The sequence below is a fragment of the Paroedura picta genome, chromosome 2 (assembly GCF_049243985.1).
Source record: "Paroedura picta isolate Pp20150507F chromosome 2, Ppicta_v3.0, whole genome shotgun sequence".
Classification (NCBI taxonomy): Eukaryota; Metazoa; Chordata; class Lepidosauria; order Squamata; family Gekkonidae; genus Paroedura; species Paroedura picta.
Window position 1 is genome coordinate 113,026,159 of NC_135370.1, and position 14,343 is coordinate 113,040,501.

At 41.8% G+C, this 14,343-nt stretch overlaps 1 protein-coding gene across 3 annotated transcripts in view; it reads right to left on the reverse strand.

The window, feature by feature from the left end:
- LOC143830140 (uncharacterized) overlaps nucleotides 1-14,343 on the reverse strand; it is a 68,071-nt gene that overhangs the window by 25,631 nt on the left and 28,097 nt on the right. Inside the window, exons 14-21 of one of the 3 annotated variants that reach the window (XM_077322116.1) lie at nucleotides 12,899-13,049; nucleotides 6,190-6,299; nucleotides 5,833-5,956; nucleotides 4,831-4,961; nucleotides 3,720-3,767; nucleotides 2,658-2,767; nucleotides 2,129-2,297; nucleotides 1,135-1,239 (exon numbers count right to left, since the gene is read on the reverse strand). In XM_077322116.1, coding sequence (XP_077178231.1) covers nucleotides 1,135-1,239; nucleotides 2,129-2,297; nucleotides 2,658-2,767; nucleotides 3,720-3,767; nucleotides 4,831-4,961; nucleotides 5,833-5,956; nucleotides 6,190-6,299; nucleotides 12,899-13,049 — 948 coding nt within the window. Of the gene's footprint in view, nucleotides 1-1,134; nucleotides 1,240-2,128; nucleotides 2,298-2,657; nucleotides 2,768-3,719; nucleotides 3,768-4,830; nucleotides 4,962-5,832; nucleotides 5,957-6,189; nucleotides 6,300-12,898; nucleotides 13,050-14,343 lie in introns of those variants that run through there. The other 2 variants (XM_077322117.1, XM_077322118.1) reach the window with 2 other exon arrangements.

Genomic DNA, 14,343 nt, shown 5'->3' on the forward strand with positions numbered 1-14,343 from the left:
TTCCTTTTAATACATCATATATAGAGACAATACACACATTTTTTCATCTGGATGGTCATCTGTCAACATCCCCAGACAACCTGGCCAGATGCCTGGAAGCTGTGGTGGACTGGCTCAAGCAGAGTTGGCTGAAACTGAATCCACCCTAGACAGAGGTCCTCTGGCTAGACCAACACAATGTGGGACAGATTGTGAGAATACTAGTTCTTGATGGGTCCAACTGACTCCTGTGACCTGTGGGCATGATTCTGGACTCCCCCCTGTTGATTGAGGCCCAGATCTCAAATGTCGCTTGCCTGGCATTTTTCTATCTATGCCAGGCACAAAAATTAGCATCCTAGCTCTCGACACCCGACCTAGCCATGGTGATCCACAAAATGGTCACCTTCAGGCTAGACTTCTGCAACTCGCTCTATGCAGGGCATCCCTTGAGTCTAACTCAGAGACTCCAACTGGTACAAAATGCAATAGCATGAGTCCTCATGGGGATCTAGTGGAAGGCAACAAATGGCACCAGTGCTTGGCCAAGAACACTGGCTCCAGCTTGAAAACTGGATTATATTCAAGGTTTTGGTACTGACCTTCATAGCTTTAATCTGTCTGGGACCAGCATATCTGAAGGATCACCTCTCCCCATATGTCCCCCAACATTACCAGTGACAGGCCAAAATTTGCTCAGGCCCCAAAGAGGTAAGACCAGGGCCAGGGCCTTTTTTTTTGGCTTGGACTCCAGTCCGGTGGAATGCTGTACCAACTGAAATCAGGGCCCTGCAGGACCTTAATAAGTTCTGCAGTGCCTGTGAGATAGATCTGTTCCACCAGGCCTATGGTTGAGGCCAGGAACATAATACCTATAACATCAAATTGGCTAGCCTCCCTGGGGAACCAGCTGTGGGAATATAGCAGGAAGATCCATCAGCCTAAAGAACAAATAACCCCCTCCCACCGAGATTTATATCTAATCACACAGATGTATGGTAAAAAGTGTAGAATTTTTAAAAAATTAATTAATATGTGCTTTTTTAGCCATATATATGATTGTAGTTTATTATTTGATGCTACCCGCCCTGAACCTCACAGGAAGGTCAGTTAGAAAAAATAAAGTTGTTATTAAAATTAATATTTTTTTTGTACCTTTTCTTTCAAAGCAGCCATTTTCTCTGTTAGGTCACTGATAACCACTTTCTGTTCTGTGCATTCTACTTCATAAGTACTGCACTTCTTCAAGGCATTTTCTAGCTGAGTTCAGAAAAACAATCTTTACCAATTTACCGTATGTAATTATGACAAAAAGGAAACATGATGCTGATCTTTATTAGATTCTCACTCAAACACATTGTCTGCACAATTAATCATGGGAAACTTTATCTAAAGTGTTCCAAAATAAAAAGATATGAACAAATTGCACACACTGCTTATGTGAAAAGACCCTTTTCTGATTCATCAATTAAAGCCATATTCTTATACCATGATTTCTTAACTGGGGAGACTAAGCTGCATATATACATGTATTTATTTAGGTAACCTGACAAAATCTGCATCTACCTCCCAGTTAAGAGAGCCTGATTGTTGCTCTGCTCTGGAATTTAATTCTAATCATAAGCAAGGGGCTCTTTCAACCCAATACTGCAAGGATTTTGGCTAACAACAACATAATAAATCACAACTCTGATAAATTTGTGGGCAACCCATCACCTATTAACATCAGTTAACAACCAGCTGATTATTATCAGAATGAGATTCCTGCACAGAGAAAGAATAAATCTCTTTTAACAGGGAAAGAATTGCAAGATCAGTTTAGAGTGACAATCAGACTCACTTAAAAGGGAATCAGTTCTGCAGTGCAAATTTCTGAATAATCATGCTTTGAACAAAGCACATACACTGTCCACACTAATGTAGGCATCCTTAAAGGGCTGATAGTGAGTAGTTCTGCTTGTAAATATTTTGCTTCAAATCTCACTAGATAGCCTTGGACAAGCTGCTATGACTTGCCTTGCATCAGTTTCAGCACGCAACCATGGTTAGGTGATACATGAGCAAACCTGGAGCAAGACACTTTGAATATTCTGCTGCCCTCCACAAACACACACACACCAAACACCATCTTTGCTGACAATGAACTCGCCTTCTGTTCCATATGCAAAAGTTTTTCACTCTGTTCCTTGTTGAGAATTTCTTTCTCTTGAAGTGAATTTCTCAGGTCTTCTGCATGTTCAACTTTTTCTGCTGCAATCAAAAACTTTTGCTCCTTCTCTACAAGCAACGTTTCAAGGAAACCATTTCTTTCATTTAACCTGACAATAAAATGAATTTTTGTCAGCACACATGGCTGAATACACATCTCAGTCTTGGAAGAGGCAACTCTTTAACAAACAAAACAAAATATAAATTGAAATAATAAATAAATAAAATTCAAAAGTATCTTTGAAATCAGATTCATTTTTCTATAAAGTACCATCAAATAACTAAACATGAAAAAATCCCTTGTAATCAACTAAGTATATTAAAGTATTATACTGCCATCTCATTTAATGATATGTGCTCTTCCTCCCTAGTTATTTGCTGTCAATTTAAACATACCTGAACTTCTTTAAGACATGGAAAATAATGGCAACCTGGGAGATTTGTGTGTGTGCAGATGTTTTATACTTTACCCTTTAAGTTGTTCATTCAAATTGGAAATAAGAACTTGGTGTTTTTCTGCATCACATGTTTGCTGGCTGCGTAACTGCGTAAGCTGGAATTGCAACCGGTCATTTTCATTCTGCAAAGATATGACGCAAATGATGTAAATTAGCAGAAACTGCTCAGTTGCCTTTAAGTTATATGAGTTAGAATCTATCATTGCAAATCATTCATTATGGTCCATAAAACAACATCAAAGATTATTTTCCTTAGCACAAAAAATTCAGATGTATTTTGAGAGTTTTCTCCCATCATGAGATTATCAGAACAGACAAAACCGATATCATCTTCAAACAGAAGCACAACATGCACACATACTGTGTGGGAGCAGCTTACTTCTAACATGGGCCATCTAAAAGCAGCTTAGAAAACAACAGAAATTTGATGCCAAACACAATATGAATTTGAAAATTCCCAATTCAGTTTGAATTCCTGGCACTTTATTATTATGAAGAAGAGTTGGTTCTTGTATGCTGTTTTTCTCTACCTGAAGGAGTCTCAAAGTGGCTTACAATCCCCTTTCCTTTCCTCTTCCCACAACAAATGCCCTGTGAGGTGGGTGAGGCTGAGAGAACGCTGATATCACTGCTTGGTCAGAACAGCTCTATAAGTGCTGTGACGACCGACCCCAAGGCTAGCCCAGCAGGCTGCATGTGGAGGAGGAAGAGGGAATCAAATCCGGCTTGCCAGATTAGAAGTGTGCACTCCAAACCACTACACCGAGCTGGCTCTTTATGCCCTGGCCTCATTTAAAAAATCACCCAATGATCAGAAACTAGGGTGTAACATCTGTTGTGAAGTGCAATGCTTGGGGAAGCAAGCAAGCTCCACTGACACAGTCGACCATGCAATCTGAACATGTTAGTCTACCCAGCTTCACAGCAATACTGCACAAAGTTAAATCGCAAACCAACAGCAACCACAAGCAGAGTAAGTTCATACCAAGTTACCATCAAGTGCTGGGTAGATCAAACGACATAAGTCTCACTTCTAAGAAAAATAAGCTATCATTTGGGAATGGGCAGACACACCTGAACAGCCCTCAATAGCTGCCCTTCTTCCTCTACACCAAATGCCACCTGTATTGAAAGGCTTTGTTACAACTCATATATTACAATGAAATATTGCTAGCTGCCATCTCGTGAGAAAAATTCTGTAAATGTCATATCATCACATATGTATTTTAGTATGTTAATCAGTAACACACACAGCTCAACAGACAAAATGTTTAAATGGTTATACTGCATTTCCAAGAAGCATGGAAATCCTAACACTGCATCCTTTACTCGTTTGAACTGAAATCTTGTGAAAATTGATGGGTGTGTTTTGGTGTTTTGGTACACATTATCTGTACTCTGCACATTTTCCCCAACATGGTAAAGTAGGAGACATTCTAAGGCTTTTGATTGTACTGATTATTCTTTTAAAGAAGTATAAACTCTTAAAATACTACATTCACATCCAAAGCTGGGCGATAAAAGGCAATGTTGAGTAGCTTCTCGGTAGAAGACCTTTGCTATCTTCGTTTGTCTCCCCTTGCAATCTTGAAAAGGCTCAATAAATTTACCTTCCAATATTCATACACCTACTGCTATCCAACACTATTTTTACTTTATCTGGCTGTTCCAAATTCTTTTGCAACTACATGGGAAAGATGTCTTTTGGGAAGGTGCCTTCATCCCACCTAGTAAATCTACTGTAAGCATTTTTAAAAATCGCCATGCAACATTATGTAGAAGATTATACTTCAGTAAACAAAGCTGAGACAGATTTAAGCGCTACATACAGTATTTGCTGGCGTATAAGACTACTTCCCCCCCCCCCCCCCGAAAAACATGCCTCCAAGTGGGGGGGTCGTCCTATACGCCGGGTGCACTTCAGTTGGGGTAGACATAGCTGCCCATAAAGGCCCATAGTACTGTTATGTAATGTAACATACTCTACATTTTGAGTGGAAATGTTGGGGGGGTCGTCTTATACGCCCAGTCGCCTTATACGCCGGCAAATACGGTAGTTCCAGTAACATAAAATACCATTCATATAGCTTCTATTGTTATAAAAGTGAAAATGCTGTTGTTTTGGAATATCTTTTTAAAAACAAAACACAAACTCTAACATTTCATGGTACCTCCAGTTTCCTACCTGTAGCGCTTCCATTCTGCCTTGGAGCTGCAATCTATCTTCCAAACCTTGACAACGTTCCTCCAAGAATAGAATTTGTTCTTGCAACTGATTTCTTTCCAATTCCAACTCTTCAACTACTGTCCGTAAACCTATTTCATTCAAAGGACAAATAATTCTAAAAATTAAACACTAAGAATTAAAATTAGGCTCTACCAACTAACCAATTAAAACTTGACTAAATGACTGCAGCCCTGGCATTTTCTGCAGCTTGCTTGCTTAAATTATAAAATGGAGAAAGAGATTCTTGGTAACAGAACTACTTTTGTTTCTTGTCATCTTGGTCTTTAGGCATAAGTTTAAAAAAACATATTCTGCCCTTTCTAACAAGAGTTACAAATGGTTTGCCCATTTTAGAATTGGGTATTTCAGTAAGATACTGGAGAAGAATGAATAAGAAGGAGAATTCTGTGAAATATGGCCCCTTTCAACGTCACTTGCAATACAACTTTAGCAGACTCAGGTAAAACAATACTAACAAACTCCTTAAAAAAATCTTTCAACTTCATTAAGAGTAGCTGGGCACAAGGAATGTGTAGTTTTTCATAAATGACTGTTCTTGAGATAAAGCCTTTTCGGTATCATAAATACGTGTATCTTAACAGACAAACAACACCAAACAAACCGGAATAGAATGGTTGGTTGTGGAACAAAATACTGCAGGCACTTTCACAACAAGATTTGTAACATAAAATAACAATCATCTTACCATAAACGATGAGAACTTTTATTCAGACATGAGAGTTCAAAGAGTTAGACTGAATTCTAGTTTTGAACCAAAACTAGACAGTTCATCCAGCACGCACATGCTTCAAAATGAAACAAAAAGGCAAGCCAACAAATAATTCAACATGGATAACAAACACAAACACAACATGGTTTGTTAGTCAAATTTGAAAAACAAAAGTAAGACAAAAATAGATGCTGTGCATGCTTTCATAAACTGTCTAGTGGTTGCCACACCTGCACTAGGGGAAGTGTACTCTGGCCACCAACCTCCCATATTCTCTCCTTCAGCTGAATCAGTGCTATCCAAGGTGATGTTCAGATCTTCATAGCACTGTTTTCCATCGAAGGCATAATCTTCCTATACATGAAAGGGGAGGGGGGAATAGCCCATAAAACACAACTCTTAACAAAGATCAAAACATCACATTATTTTGAAACTCTCCTTAGTTTAACGAACCGAACACTTCAAACCACTGGAACGAAACTGTTCTTATCTATATTCAGTGCCCCCTCAAACACACACCCATTACGACACCCCATATACCTATGAGGCTGTTAACAAATGTGTATTCTTAAGGCAATCCAACATACCTGAGGTTTCCTGCTGGGTTGAGTACTCTTTCTTCTCTCTGGATGCATCCTGCCAATCCCTTGACCTCTAGCCAGTTCCTCCTCCAGCTCCTGCTGCCCTGAGACTATGGCTGGATCAGAGCAGCCAGGAAAGAACCAGTCATCCTCAATCAGTTTTGTGCCACAGGAAAGCAATCACAAATCAGACAAACATTTTGAACACATTTGCAAAAGGGACCAGTGATACAGACAGAGGATTGTGGTAAGAATAAAAGTTATAGAAGCACTCCATATCATCATTCACTTTGTGGTTTCCCCCTCTACAGAGCATATAGGGGAAATGTTCCTTTAAGCCATGTAAGGTATAAATCTTTGGGGCAAAAAAAGTCAAATTAAAAAAAATTATGAGATTGACAGAGGGCAGTCACCTACATAACCATATTAAACTTACAATGAAGGCACACTACAGCTGATGTGTATGGCAAACACATCATTTAATATTATTCAGGTTAGCTTATGTTTGTATCGAAAAGAAACAAGTCTTGCTTGTCTTTTTAATATTAAAGAGAGTTATTATTACAAGTACTATGCAGAAGTCACATGCCTGCATTGCGTACTATAATCTGAATCAAGCCATATAATTGGTCAAACTCATTTGTTAATAACAATAAATCAAGAATTTCAGAAAATGGAAAATTCATACACCAAGAGACACTGTTTTTAATTTTAAGGACATTCCCATCTGTTTTGTGATCCAAAAAGCACGAGTATGTGACACATTTCACATAGAGTAGACAAAAGTCAACATGAAGAAATGAAGGCAAAGTTGGCTCCATACTTTACATGTTGCTAAATCAGTATGTAACTCAACTATAATTGTTCATTGTCAACAAAAAGTTTTTTTTAAGAACAATAGCAAATTAAAGAAATGAGAATTTATTTTGTTCATTTCTCAACTATTGATTATTTCTGAGGTTGGTTAAACAATAAGAGGCCAGGTTCAGTTAATTTGTTTAGTTTTAGGGATGTAGTTGCCTCTTACACTTCAGGATGGATCCAAATATAGCCTTGTACAAATGGCAGTCACTTCTGCTATGTAAAATGGCTCTCTACCATTAGAAGTAACTTTTGGGGTGCCCACAGGATACTGCAGAAGGACAGGGGAGGTGGGAAAGATTAATTTTGAGAACGAAACTTTGTTCCTAGTTGCTGGATCCCATCTACTGATTTTAAGTACACATGACACACACATTTGAAAATATACATTTTCTAGAAACTTGATAGTAATGGCTTATTTAGGGACTGTGAAACATCCTTTTGTCTAGATTAGTCAACTGAAAAATGAACTCATTTTTGTATATCCTAAAAGAATAACTGGTACTGAAATTATTCCAATAATTAATTTAACAAGTAAGATTTTAACTAATTACTTTTAATTGGTATTTTTTAATTTACCAGTCTTCTCCCTGTTCACACACTAAATGCAGTGTTTTTGTTCCTCCCTAGGCTGTGTGAAAGCATCCCATGCAGGTGCTGAAACAACTGTGCATGTGTAGTCCTTGTTATCACACTCTAATGCACTTAAAAGTGCACCAATATGCTTCCTCCTGACACAAAGGGAATTTATTTAACATATGGTTCATAGGAAGACATACAAAATAGTAATATGAAACCAGCAACACCAATATTAATTTCAGCCACAAACTCACCCAGCCATAGGGCAAGAGGCTGGGCCAGGAAAGAGGCTGCCCTGTCTTCAGCCTGTACAAGAGGTGGGAGATTTGCTGCAGCCTAAGGAAGCCTTCTGGGCAAGAGGCTCAGCAGCATTCTTGGCAAGCTAACCTAACATGGGCACCCTGGAATGGTCCCGGCAGGATTAGCATGAGAAGTCTTTGTTCTGAGCCTTTCCTCCCCTTGTTTGGGCCTTGCTGCCCTGGCCAAGCCTCTCAGTCACCTTTGGGCACTGCTGAAGAGGACCAAAATAAGAAGACACTTGGAGCAATGGAATGTGGGGCTGCAGCAGCAAACCAAGTGGCAATCCCCCTTTGGTCTCAATGAAGATCAGCAGCTGCAAAGGTTGCAATCTGAGAGCACATGATCACAGCCAACCCAAGCGGCTGCAGCAGCTAGTAGCTCTGCAGTGCCTCCCTAGAGCTCCCCCTCCCTTTTTTTTTCCAGGCAGCATTACCCTTCTACTAGCCTTGCTCTGTCTGCATCACATAAGAATACCTGGCTATATGTCCCATGGGTTCTGACCAGGGGATCCATGCAGATTGCTCTTATCCAGATTCCACTTTGCCAGAAACTTGCGGGTGGCAGACCTCAGGCTTCATCCTATCTCAGCTGCAGAGATAGGCCTGTTCCCTGGCAATATCTGGGCTACTGGCCACTGAAAATCCATTGCCTACAGGTCCTTCAATTGTCCTCAGGAAGGCTCCACCACTTCCACTCCTGTAAGCCGGTGGTCCCCAACCACCGGACCACGTCCTGAAGGTCCTGGCACTGGGCCGCGGCTCCCTCTCCCCGCCCCCAGTAAGAAACTTCCCAGGCCGCAAGCAAATCGGCCGCAAAAGCGACCAATTAGCTTGCGGCCCGGCAAGCTTCTTTTTGTGGGAGGGGAGAGGGAAGCAGGGCCGCACATACGCGGCATGCGTGGCCGGGTGATCGCCCTCCCCACCGCCGCCAGTCCGCAGCTTCAAGAAGGTTGTGGACCACTGCCGTAAGCAATAAAGCTGTGGCCTGTTGCACTCCATCTGGCTTCCCTCTTGGCCACTTTTAATGTGGGATTCTTTGTGAACAATTCAAACTATTGTGTGGATCTCAGTCATTTGCCAATGTTCATATATTAGTGTTCTTTCAGCATCTGTAAATGAACTACATAGACACAACCTAGACCAACAAAACAGCTGATTCATTGAAAGTTACGGAAAACAACTGGAGAGTATTTATAACTGCTAACCTGGCATTCTAGTTTAGAAAAAGTATGCTTTATATGACCTGAGTTATGAATACCATGCAGGAGCTTTCACTTTCAAAATCAAGGGTGAGTGGTAATACGAAGGTTTTGAATTACACCAATCACTTACCAATTATGTATATAATATAATGTATATAATAATTGTGGCCCTTCCTTGTTGATTTCCACTGTGGGATGGTAAGTGAATTTTCTCCAGGCCAGGCTGGATTCTAGAGATTTTTGTTTTTGGTGGGAGAGAGAATCACTTGGGCATGAAACTGGGATCACTGTGGGTAGGCAAGTAGTTGTGAGTTTCCTGCATTGTGGGTGGGGGGAGTTGGACTAGATGACCCTGGCGATACCTTCCAACTCTGATACTATGAATTCATCATGAGGCAAGTCTATTTCTCAGAAGAGACAGTTCTACACTTGGGCAATAACTGACAAAAGATGCAATACAATAATTATCATGTATGTCAAACAATGTGCTTACAATTGCAAAGATGATTAAGTAAAAGCATTTTTAAGTCCCCTTGGTTTCGATGAGAGACTATAGTCAGGTGGAGGCACATGGTGGTGTAAGAAAGTTACAAGTGTTTTTGAAAGCTGTAAGTGAAGCTTTACTTCCCCAGTTGGATTAAAACATTTCTGGCCTACTGTTTTGCTTTTAACAACATATGCTGTAGGTTTAGGTCAGAGGGAACCCTGCAAACCAAAGTGAATTAAGTATATATACAGTGATTCCTCTTCAACTCTCTAGAAACAATACCTGCCAAGCTTTAAATCTCCCACCAAAATAAATGGGCCTTAACTGTGAAACTTTCACAGGACTGTGTCTTGGTTTCTGGCATTAGATTAAACAACAGAGCCACATGCATTATCAATTACACCTGTATAAAGTCCTATCAGTGGACCTTGAAGAGAGGTTCAAACCAATGAATCCCATTATGGGGGCCATGCCCTAAAATGAAGGCATAACTTGTTCTTAAAAAGAATTTGATAAAAAATATGACTGCTGCATTTATGCTCTGAAAGCTCTTCAAAAATATCTGGCCTAATATTTATTCAAATGTCTGTAAAATTTGTTTTTGTAGATAAAAAGGTGGGAATAATCTATTTTTAATAACTGAAACTATGATCTATCTTCTGCCATATAGTTGCTTGATAAATATGGAGTCAGCTATTAGTACAAAGGAGAATTAAGAAAGAGGATTATGTTAATGTAAATAAAGAACAGGAATAGCAAAAGAAAGGAAACAGAATTTAAAAACAGCATTTGTTATGTATGCTTCTAACAAAATAAACTCCACATAGCACCACAAGCAGCTGTTATACTGCTGAAGATTTCCCACACAAATTTACAGAGGAAAATCAGCAACAGTACTTGATAGGCTGTTGTAGCTGCAGAATCCTGCATGCACAAAACTGATGGGAAACTAAGTTCTCAGTGGCTGACCAAATCGCAGTGAGGGTTAGGAGTGGAGGGGGAAGGGACATCAAGTGCTCATCAGGTTTAACCATGAAGGGGGGGAAAACAAACAGAAAGGTCATGCTTAACCCAAGGAAAAAATGCAAATTAAATACTAAGTGGATAAACAGGAAATTCAACATTTGCCTATATTATTGCATAAAGGCTGAAAGGCAACAAGGTCAATTTCAGCTCCAAAATGCTTAGATTTGCCTTTCATCTGCATTCAGGCAAAGAAAAAATCAGTAGTATATACACATGCTCTTCCCCTGACTCTAGTGGCCCTCTTACTAAGAGGAACGGTATCAGTTTAGGGCTCCCAAGATCCTTTTAAGGGGCATGAAAAAACTGCAAAGGATCAAAGAAGAGGGCAGCATCAAGAAATGTGGCTATAAACTCTCCTCATAAATGATGGTTTTTCAGTGTCCTTGTGGATGACATCAGCCCTTCCACGAATGCTTTGACTCTTAAATATTAGATTTGAATTAATTCATTTTAAAATCTATCTGGCTAACAGAAGAACTTAAAGGGAAACTTCAGAATGCATTTTACCCTTGCTGGACAATATTTCTTGCTTCACTTCAACACTTATCCAGTGCTGTAGTTTTTCAGACTATTGCTTCACTTTCTGTATGCCCAAGAAGTCCAGCATTTCAAACCCCATCACATTACAATCCAATGTTCCTTTTCTCTTGGAATGCCATATAATGATCCTAATCATCTGTACACCGCCCGTGGCGCCGCGGGCGCCACGGACTAAATAAAACAGTAAGGGGTTCTGGGGCGGGATGTGTCCGGGATGAGGAAGGGTCCGGATTGGACCCTTCCTCATGACAGACAACCGGAGGGACCAAACGGCAGGCGCTTTGCGCCTGCCGATTGGTCCCTCCGATTCCCAGCCCCAGCAACTGCGAGCCGCGCTCAGCGCGGCTCGCAGTTGCTCCCGGCCTGACGTGGTGAGAGGCGCGAAGCGTCTCTCGCCGCGTCAGGCCGGCCCCAAGGAAGCCCCCGCCGCAAACACAACACAAGACTCCAGCCGCCGAGAAGCTGCAGAAAAAAAAGAAACACCCCCGGAGGAGCCTTTCGCCGCTAGCGCGACGAGAGGCAGCAGAAAAAAAAACCCCTGTAGGAGCTCCAAGCCGCCGCGCCGACGAGAGGCAACAGAAAAAAATTAACCCTGTAGGAGCCTTTCGCAGCTCCACGCAGCAGAAAACAAAACCCTGAAGGAGCCTTTCCCAGCTCCAAGCAGCAGGAAAAAAAACCCCTGTAGGAGCTCCAAGCCGGCACGCCCACGAGAGCTAGCAGAAAAAAAAAACCCTGCAGGAGCCTTTCACAGCTCCAAGCAGCAGAAAAAAAAACCCTGTAGGAGCCTTTCGCAGATCCAAGCAGCAGAAAACAAAACCCTGAAGGAGCCTTTCCCAGCTCCAAGCAGCAGGAAAAAAAACCCCTGTAGGAGCTACAAGCCGGCACGCCCACGAGAGCTAGCAGAAAAAAAAAAACCCTGCAGGAGCCTTTCACAGCTCCAAGCAGCAGAAAAAAAAACCCTGTAGGAGCCTTTCGCAGATCCAAGCAGCAGAAAACAAAACCCTGTAGGAGCCTTTCCCAGCTCCAAGCAGCAGAAAAAAAAAACCCCTGTAGGAGCCTTTCACAGCTCCACGCAGCAGAAAAAAAAAGCACCTCCTGGTGTCCCCTGGGTCCTAGCGCCCATTGCATTCCTGGTTGCAATGGGCTTTCTTGCTAGTTATTCAATAAAAAGCAGCTAAATATTTCAAAAGTACACCTGTGGAATTTCACAGGACATTCCCCCAATGTATTCCTAATGCCAGAGCATTAAGTCCTAGGAGCCCTTGAGACAAGCCTTGAGGCAGTACTTCCTGCGTAATGCCTGTATCACACAACTACCTTTTCCAATGTATTTAAGAGGAGCTTGAGCTGAGAAGGGCTTGCCAAGGTTCCTCTGCCTTAGATCCTCAGGAAAGCTGCTTTGAACCTCCAGTAACATCTGAAGAATGCCACTGCTTTTGATGGCAGTGCAAGCAGAACTAATAGTTCTGTCCCAACTACTATGCTTCAAATACCATTTTTATCTGCAGGGGTAGAAACTAGAATGAAAGCTAATCTTTGGGACTAAGAAAGCAGGCAATTGCTACAGGCAGATGCTGATCACTGCCCGGCTGCACCAAATGCAACTTGCATGACACAGGAGAGAGATAAATTTTCCATGAAACTTTGCACATTCAATTTACACATTTCCAAAATTTGCCAAACTAACAAAAACTAGTAGCACTGCAAATATACTATCTCACCTTCTCTTTCCTCTTCAATTTGTGCCATTCTGAGAGCCATAGCAGATTTCTCTTCTCTGATTTGATTGTGCACATCCTCAGATTCAGGAACAATCTCTTGCCATTCCAAAAGCTGACTCTGTAGTTCATCTACGCTGCCTGATTCACTAGCCTGAAGAAAATTAAGTTGAGACATGGAATTAATACAATCACTTCAATATAGTTTTTGTTGGCCAAATAATCTGACAAAAGCTTTCTTGTACACTTCCAGTTCTACTAGCTAACTAAATATCATGTTCTAGAACTGGAAAACAGTAATTATCCATTTACATTGTGACTATACTTTTTGTTGACCACAAATATGTTAAAAATAATACCTCTGAATTGCTTCAAGTCAACTATTGCTGGTACTGCTGTGTTGGATAACTACAGTTCTGTATACCCATCACTTTTTGTGTGGAAGCCTCTACTTGCAATTCACTATTTGCAATTCACTATTTGCAATTCACTATTTGCAATTCACTATTTGCAATAAGATAGCTGCCTGCTTGCTTTAAAAGTGAAAAGTGTAGGAAATGGGTAAGGGAATCCTAGATTCTAGAACATGAGATCCAAAGTCAACAGGACTTAAGTCAAAAGGAATGAAATTGTTTAAAATAGGTTTTCTTTTGACATATAAGGTAAACAGTTCTAAAATCAGAATAACTGTAGAAACCTCTGAAGACAATCATCATCATAATCCCTCATAAAATGTGAAGGGTGCTTCTGATTATATACCGGCCCTCTGATTGGTCCTGGGGGTGCTCCATCAGGAAGCATTTCACTGGGAGGGTCTTCCCACCAATAAGAACCTATCACAGGCCAGGAACCAGGACCTGTGTGTTCCCTGCCTGCCCTGCTGATCTCCCTGCTGCTGTTCACGCAGTAAAGGACACCATCACCTCCAAAAATTGCCCCCAAATTGCTGTTGTCCTCCGTAGCCTGTCGCTGCCCTCCGTGGCTTCCCTGACATCCTCCCTGCCCACAGCCGATGAGGGAAGCCCCCCTCCCCCGCCCCTGCCATGAACCTACTGTCACGCTCCCCAGCCCACTGCAATGCTCGCCTACTTCCCACCAGGATCAGCTTGCTACCCAGGGAAACCGGAGAGGGCTGGGCGGCAATGCTCCACACCACTTCTCCTACTTTCACTGTCCTCCTGGCCACCATGGAAGGGAGCGGGAGTCTGCATGTGTATGCTCAACCCTGGCCCCGAGGTCCTCTTAAAAATTGGGTTGCAAGTCAGTACAACCCCCCAGCTGTCAGGGCAGGGGCCGCAGAGGCCAGTGGGACTGCAGCAAAGGATGCAACACACCCCTGTGCCTGCCAGTGCCAAGCAGGCAGTCAAGAGTGGTGCAGACTCCACAGGGGAGGTGGCCTGCTTGGCGCTCCAGAGCCCTGTGATTCTTCCTGGCCTCCTCGCCTCTGT